The 7692-nt window shown below is 55.5% G+C and overlaps 1 protein-coding gene across 1 annotated transcript; it reads left to right on the forward strand.

Annotated features, from left to right (window-relative positions):
• Positions 1-28: 28 nt before the first annotated feature.
• On the forward strand, positions 29-1514 carry VDBG_00142 (ribose-phosphate pyrophosphokinase; the record flags this gene model as incomplete). Its single annotated transcript, XM_003008415.1, has 6 exons — positions 29-108; positions 240-540; positions 628-945; positions 1030-1165; positions 1325-1389; positions 1452-1514. 6 exons carry the CDS (start codon positions 29-31, stop codon positions 1512-1514), a joined length of 963 nt encoding a protein of 320 aa, XP_003008461.1.
• Between the last annotated feature and the right edge of the window lie 6178 nt (positions 1515-7692).

Here is a 7692-nt window from a genome sequence, read left to right on the forward strand (position 1 = left end):
GTGTATTCCCATCTGTAAACCACCTGCAATGCTCGATCAAATGGCGAACGAGATCAGGCTCCTATCCGGGAGCGGGCACCCGGAGCTCAGTGCTCTGATGGCGAGCCGGTACGTTTCTGGGACTGCTGACGGGGGGAGGTGGCTGCTGCAAGAGAGTTCTCCGGACGCGAACCCAAGAGTGACGGCATCAAGGCAGGGTGCGCGGGAACGGAAAACAATGGAGCTAACGCCCACTGCAGACTCGGAATCGAAGTCGCCAACACAACGAGCCTGCAATATTCGAACCAGGAGACAAGGGTCATCATCGGCGAGTCGGTTCGCGACGAGGATGTCTTCATTCTCCAGTCGACAGCCCCCGGCGAGGTCAACGACGGCCTCATGGAGCTGTTCATCATGATCAGCGCCTGCCGCAGCGCCTCGGCGCGCCGCATCACCATCATCCTCCCCAACTTCCCCTACGGCCGCCAGGACAAGAAGGACAAGTCTCGCGCCCCGATCAGCGCCAAGCTTATGGCAAAGATGCTCGAGGTGTCCGGCTGCGTAAGCTCCCACGCCTAGCTCCCCAAATTCCCCTTCTTCCTGAAGGAGCTTCCAGTGCCAGTCGTCTCTGACATGCTCGTCTTCCAGAACCACGTCATTACGATGGACCTGCACGCCTCCCAGATCCAGGGCTTCTTCAACGTCCCCGTTGACAACCTCTACGCCGAACCGTCCATCCTCCACTGGATCCGCAAGAACCTCGACGTCGAGAACACCGTCATTGTCTCCCCCGACGCCGGCGGCGCCAAGCGCGCCACCTCGATCGCCGATCGCCTGAACACGGCCTTTGCGCTCATCCACAAGGAGAGGCCGCGCCCCAACGTTGTTGGCCGCATGGTGCTCGTCGGTGACGTCCAGGACAAGGTCGCCATCATTGTCGATGACATGGCCGACACGTGCGGAACTGTACGCTACGCGCCCCCTCTGCAACCCCTGCGCTGTCCTTTTCGTCTGGGCCCATACTCAGTCTGCTAACTAACACACACGCAGCTCGCGAAAGCCGCCGCTACCCTCAACGAGCACGGCGCTCGCCAGGTCTTCGCCATTGTCACGCACGGCATCCTCAGCGGTAACGCCATTGAGACGATCAACCAGTCCTGCCTCTCTGGCGTTGTTGTGACGAATAGTGAGTTTCTCCCTCTGCAGTATCCACAGAACCGCATTGCTGACAAGCCTCCACAGCTGTGCCCCGTAAGTTATCTGACCAGTCCGCTCCCCGAGCAGCAATCCTAAAAACTTGGCCATTGTACCACCCCGAAATATAAAACTAACCCGCGAATCCCAGTCGGTGACAAGGTCGAGCGATGCCCCAAGCTCAAGGTCATTGACGTGTCGGCAACGTTGGCCGAGGTACGCCCCCCCCCCCCTTGTCCGGCAGGTCGACGTACCACGCATACTGATATTCCATGTAGGCCATCCGCAGAACCCACAATGGCGAGTCCGTCTCGTATCTCTTCACCAACGCTCCCCTGTAAAGTTGGCGCTGCGTGAGCTTTGCTGGTTACGAATTCATATTTCGCGGAGTTGATGGTTGCACTTTTCCCCCTACCCGGCCCTTACTCCCCGCGATAAATTTCAAAATTACGGTAGCGATACAATAGTCTTCGGCGGGTTCTTGCTTGTGTATTGATGAATGATAGACTCTCTAGACGCTTACGTGGAAATTCTGTGAAAGGACTGTTGCTATGGTGACTGTCAATGCGTGCGTGCTTCGTGTGCATCGGCATGAGCAGGAAAGACCTAAAGGCTCAGCTTGAGCAGAGAACCGGTATATGGAAGCCGACCATCTAATCAGAGCCGCATGTGGGATCGCTATCAAGCTATCGTTCCCATGTTGTCGTCGTGAGCCGCCGGATGACCTCATTTGAGATTATCTGAAGACCATCAATCAGAGCACAATGCTCGGCTCTGTCTGGGGATGTTGTGCCACAGGCTGATACCGCGATACTCTTGGCTCCACGAGGCTGCATATGTTACAGGTAAGCACACGCCAACCCACAGCTCGAAGCGCGAACCAAGGCGTCAGCGCCTCGACTGCGTAATCGAGTCCAGATTCCATTCTCAACCACAGTCAACCACAGCAAGGTCTAGCAGCAGGAGCGTCATCTCTCTTCTAGCTCGAAAGCTTCATGTTCCTGTCCGTTGAGTCATTCAATGTGCAGCACAAAATTCCCACAGTCGCATCTCGATACTTTTTGCATTCGCTTCAGCACCGACTCATGCGGTGGACCAGCGCCTGCACAACACCAATCTCGAGCGCGACGAGATGGTGCAGAACCAGGAGAGGGCCGCCAATCCGCTTGACGAGGCAACGACTGATCTCGAAGCACGACATCATGGGATAGATCAGCCCGCTGCCAGCTTGACATTCATCACAGGCTCCGCGAAGGATTCCCTGCGCCAGTTATGCACATGGCCCAAACGGGACGAGGGCGCAGCACGCTGCCACGCATGGTCCTCTCCTGTCTCGCGCCTTCAGCTGGAGTGCCGTGGCCCCTGGCCGTACCATCACGGCCTACCATGCGGGTGTCGTGTGGGCTGATCACAGGTTGTAAAGGCTCTCCGCTTGCCGATTGATCCCACGCGGATGATCAATGAATCTGTAGACCTTGCTAGGCCATTTCATCAATGTTATGACAAGTAGCAGCAAGACCAGCATCATTACCTGGGCTTTTTTAAACCCCCTTCTGCTTGGAGATGCTGCAGGTGAGTACTGACAAGGACAAACGGATGACTTGTCATGCAGTTTCGTCTGATGACCGGTGAGCACCGAAGTTGCCTTAGCTCGTCTCCGAATGGAACACCAACTTCGATGTCTGGCGTCAGGTATGGGTTGACATTGTCTCAACAGCTTTTATCTGAGCTCTCCCGCTGGTAGTCTTTTGGCACAGCACCGGCTGTCGGCGTCATGTTGTGGCTTGGATGGCTGTGTCCATCCAAGGTGGAGTGAGAAACAGTGTTGGATTATTCCAGTCTCGCATCGAAAGGGCGGAACACGATGAAAAATTCGGCCCTCACCACCAGATAATAATGTCGTCATGGGTTTGTTTGGTCCATCGATCTTGCCTGAGACATACTTTCCCAAGAAATCCGTTGAGAGCCCCGCGGGCAACGCCGTGATGATTGCACCGCAACAACCCAAAACCGACGAGGAATTATCGTCCAAATCGTACGTTGTTGTGAGACACGGGAGCAAGCCACAAGCTTTCTTGCCTCAGTTACATGTTGAGACAAGAGCGAGTACGATAACTATCAATTTGTTATCAGGCTGTTATCGAAGACATTAAAGCCCCCTGTAGCTTTGTCTTGGAACGCCAGGTCGTGATGGCATTGGTTTGCACAGCATTGTCCTCCTTGTCGACGTGACTGGCATTCACATAGAGGAGGAGAACTGATGTGCTAGCTCAGTGTGCAATTGTGTGGTCTATGAGGAGCGATCAGAGCGCCCGAGTCTGGTCTGGCGTCTGGTCTGGCTGGTCGCCAAACTAAGCGTACGCCCGTAGATGGACTTTTAAAGAACGGACAACACGTGAGCAGAATATTTGTGTGACCAGCGTAAAGAGGGCACCGCTGGTGGTCAGATATAACGTTGAGGGTTTGGGAGGGCGTGGTGGATCTCAGGCGCATTTGTTGGCGAGACCTTTGAATGCCACGCGCGTTGGAAGAGCGCCATGCGAACCACATCCTTGTGTATGTATTTTCTTGCCGAGCCGTTCCATGTCGCCGGATCTACTCCCGGCGTGCCTAAGGCCCTGCGCTGATATCCAGCAGTGGCCTGTTCCAATCGATGGGCATGGGCGCTCGTATGTCCCAATGCACCTTGGGTGTCAATGGCTGTTGGGTGCTCGGCATTTCTGTTCCATATGCAAACCACGGCTGGCGTGCTGCACAGTCAAAACCACGGAGGAAATCAACAGGCGACAGGCATGTTGCAGACCCGAAGATGCCATTAAGTCACCAAGGTTAGGATGTAGACAGCGTAAGAACGCCGGAATGCCTTGCTGGATGCTGGCAACAGGTCTCGCCGGTGCAAGTCGCCTGCAGGCCATATTGGCTGGGTTGAAGGCTTCGAAAACCTGTAGCTTCTGTCCGCTAAATTACCGCCCCTAAAACGATTGCTAGGATTCTAGAAGCACAATCCCATGTGGCTGCAGAGCTTGCATGCTTCCAGCAGCTTTGGGCACTGTTGCGGCTGGCCTAATGTTCTGGCCCGGTCCATCGGTGAAGCCAATTGGTCAGGTGCAAGGAAGCGGCGAGGCTTCGCGAAGCGTGAAGCACGAAGCTCTGATGCGTCGCCCCTCTACATCCGTCCATCGTGAGATGCTCACTGGGTGGCCCCGCCAGTGCCCCTACGTCTATAAATCGTAAAAGTGGCTACCAGACTGCATGTGGAAGCTAAATCCTAGTCATTAGCGTTGCATCAAAAGGTCATGGGACCTGAGGCAGTTTGCTGTGTCTAGGCAAGGGCGAGCGAATCCGGGACTTCGTTTGACGGCATTACCAAAACAGTGATTTCACAGGTGATTTTTTTTCTCCAGGTGTGCGTTGAGTAGACCCCTGTGTCGTCCCTGGCCCGAATACATGTAATGTAGTTTGGCCATTGTGTGAAGTTTCCCATTGGACCATCCGACCCCTGACGCATATCATTCCGTCGTTGGTTCGTTTGGAAGAAGTGAATTCGAAGGAGACTTTTCGCCAATGTTGAGCGACGTGCAGAGAATTTCCCTTGGGAACCCCCGCCGTGGAACCCAGAAAACTGATGTTCAAACGCCACATGGGATCTAGAAGGCAGCCTTGAAATCATCTTGTAGCGGGACCGATCTCTCGCTTATGTGCTGCGTCTCGAACCGTCCGTCCCTGCTCATCTTCGGCTTTGGGAGAGGGAATGATCTTGCGTCAGTACTTGGGTGGAAGACCCACCGGGCGCTCCCCGAGCTGGTTCGCTTCAGTCGGTCAGTTCAGGCACTTGGGCTCCAGTCCCAGCAATGGAGAATAATTGACCACAATTTGGTCCTCGAAGTTTGCCAAGCTGCGAGGCCCCGCCTCGCTGACAGCATTTCCTCCACAGGTGCGTGGCACGGGACATGAAGAGGAGGGCAACGTCGTCATGAGGAAGGGGGGAGGGGGGCAAGGGAGAGGGGCATCCCAGGATTTCGGCTCAACAAGACCGGGCTTGAAGTGCACATCAGCGACAACCATTGCACCAGTGGTGGTGTGGGTGTTTGGTGTGGCAAGCTGCAATGGCACACCTTCGGGAGAGGACAATTCGATCTTTTTATCTCACACACAAACAACGGGAGGCAGCCCGGCAGACAAGGGTAGGCTAAGCAGTTGGGTGTCGACCATTCGGACACTTTGTCGTGAAGCCTTTAGTGGTGTCAAGCTCTGCGTGCGTGCTCACTGTCTCTCCCTCTTCAAGCTTTTGCTGGATTTGAAGCCTCTAGCGTGGAGTTCCGAATTGAGGCTGCTTGCTGAACGGTGCATGGTCCGAGCTGGCCAGGCCAGGGCTACTGGAAGTATGATGGTCACATCAAAGTTCGCGGGCGATCCGCCCTTGTCCATGCAAACAAGCGACGACCCCATCTGTGATGGCCCGGGACCCATTGGCAGCGTGGGCATTATTCAGATAGAAACAAGAGACCGAGTCGCGGGCGTGACACCGCAGTTTGGCGAGTGACGAACATTGCGGTTCCGGATTGCCGTGGTCTTGGACAGAAAAAGCACTGGAACACATAATAGAACCGCAGCCAGTTAAGCATCTGAGATTGAGCTTGGGACAGGACCCTGGGGAAGCTTTGGCTCGAGCCAGCACTTGATTGACGACAGCCGCTTCGTGTGGTCAGAAAGAAATAGTGAGGAGCGTGTCTCGGTGAGTGGACCATCCTCTGGAATCGCGAGGGGAAACAACCCCCAAGATGGTGATGGCACACCATCGACCGTTGTTGACCGAGGTGACCTTCTTGTCAAGCGTCAGGTGGTAAGGTGACGAGGGCGGAGGTGTTGGTGTTGGTGGTGGTGGTGGTGGTGATGATGACTGATGTGATCGCCACGGGATGCTGAAAAAGGCCGCTGGCAGGGGCTCCTGGTCGTGTGGTCAATGGTCACTGCCCAGAACGGAATTTACACGATCCATGCCAGGGCCCCCGTCGATGGGGTGTGGGCTTGGCGTCAAGTGGTCTGCACCTGCCCTGCACCTGCTGCCGCCGCTTGGTGCTGTAGAAGCTTGGGCCACCCCATGCTGTAGACCTCCTTTTCAGTTGTTGGGTTGTGCTCACTAAAGTACCTACCTCCTCTGTGGTCGTCTGGGCAGTAGCTGGCGTTGCTGGCGCCGCCGGCGACGTTGGTGCGGTGCTAGCAATAGCGGGTCGCCTTTGACTTCCGCCTGCCGAGCTCTAGTGCGTGAGCTGCCCGTCTCAAGAGTGAGCACATGAGCAGCCCACAGCTGCGGGTCCCTGCAAGAACACCCAAATCAGAGTCGCCTTCGCTGAACAGCTGTTTACTAGTTGAAGCTTTGATTCATGCATTGGCTGCCCATGCCGCAAATTCCATGACATTTGAGCATGTCTTGCCTCATCGAGTCGCTTCATTGCTTGGATCCTTCAAGGCTTGTTCGAGATATCCACAGCGGTGTGTTGGCCTTCCGATTTGGAAACACCTAGGTACGGACAGCAGCTACGTGTGTTGCCGTCACATCTCACCCAAGACGAGGAAGCTTGGAATCTGGAAGCCACCACCGGCCTTGTGGGGCTCCGCCATCGCACATCACCCATCACACCTCACCACATTTCACGCCTCCATCGTACCTCCCCGTTCGTTCGGCTCGAGCATGTCTTTGGCTCCTAGTTGTACGACCCCCGGCCATCGATTATCTGTCACCGGCAGTCTGGGCCTGGGACTGGATCTAAGCCTGCCCTGAGAGCCAGGCCCCGGCTCCGGCCCCGAGCCCCGGCCCTTGGTGCTTGACCTTGACCCTGACTTTGACTTGCCGCCTGCCTCCGCTTGTTGGTAGGTACCCAAAAGGCCGTGTCGATCAGTCCTTTGTTTGCTGGAAACCTCAGGAGGTACCCGAGTACCTCCCTGGCTGGCTCATCAATTTACCTCGCGTGCTATTCGCTCGTCTCTGATCTTGGCCCTGTCTCTTCTCTCTTTCTCTCTCTCTCTCTCTCACACACACACACTCTGTGTGCATGTGTGTCAAAACTTGGACATCATTGGGCTCATCAGCCGAGCGACCTTTTGTGGAAGCCTGAGCTCAAGTACCGACCGAGCAAATATCGAGCTTCCTTCACCGGAAGAGAAACAAAAAAAGATGCGTGCGAAAAAAATCTCTGGGTTCTTGTCGAAGAGTCCCTTTACTCTGTTGCCGGACTGGTCTCGGCCTCTCTGTCAGCTGGTATAAGTACGCAACACAATGGCTGACCCGTACATGTCCGCATCTCGGGCCCAAAAATACGCGCCCCAGTTTCCACATTTCGGGTGTCCACCTCAATTTCAAACCTCCGCTTGTTCACCTGACCCTGACCAGGGCCGTATCCCCCCGGGAAACCCCACACACCTTGAATTACATCCATTAACCCTCGGGGACACCCCCTCCCTTCTCCTATCGGCCACCCCTCCTCGGCCCCCTTTTCCGGGTGCCCGCCTCTCTTAACA

This window comes from Verticillium alfalfae, genomic scaffold (assembly GCF_000150825.1).
Source record: "Verticillium alfalfae VaMs.102 supercont1.1 genomic scaffold, whole genome shotgun sequence".
NCBI lineage: Eukaryota > Fungi > Ascomycota > Sordariomycetes > Glomerellales > Plectosphaerellaceae > Verticillium > Verticillium alfalfae.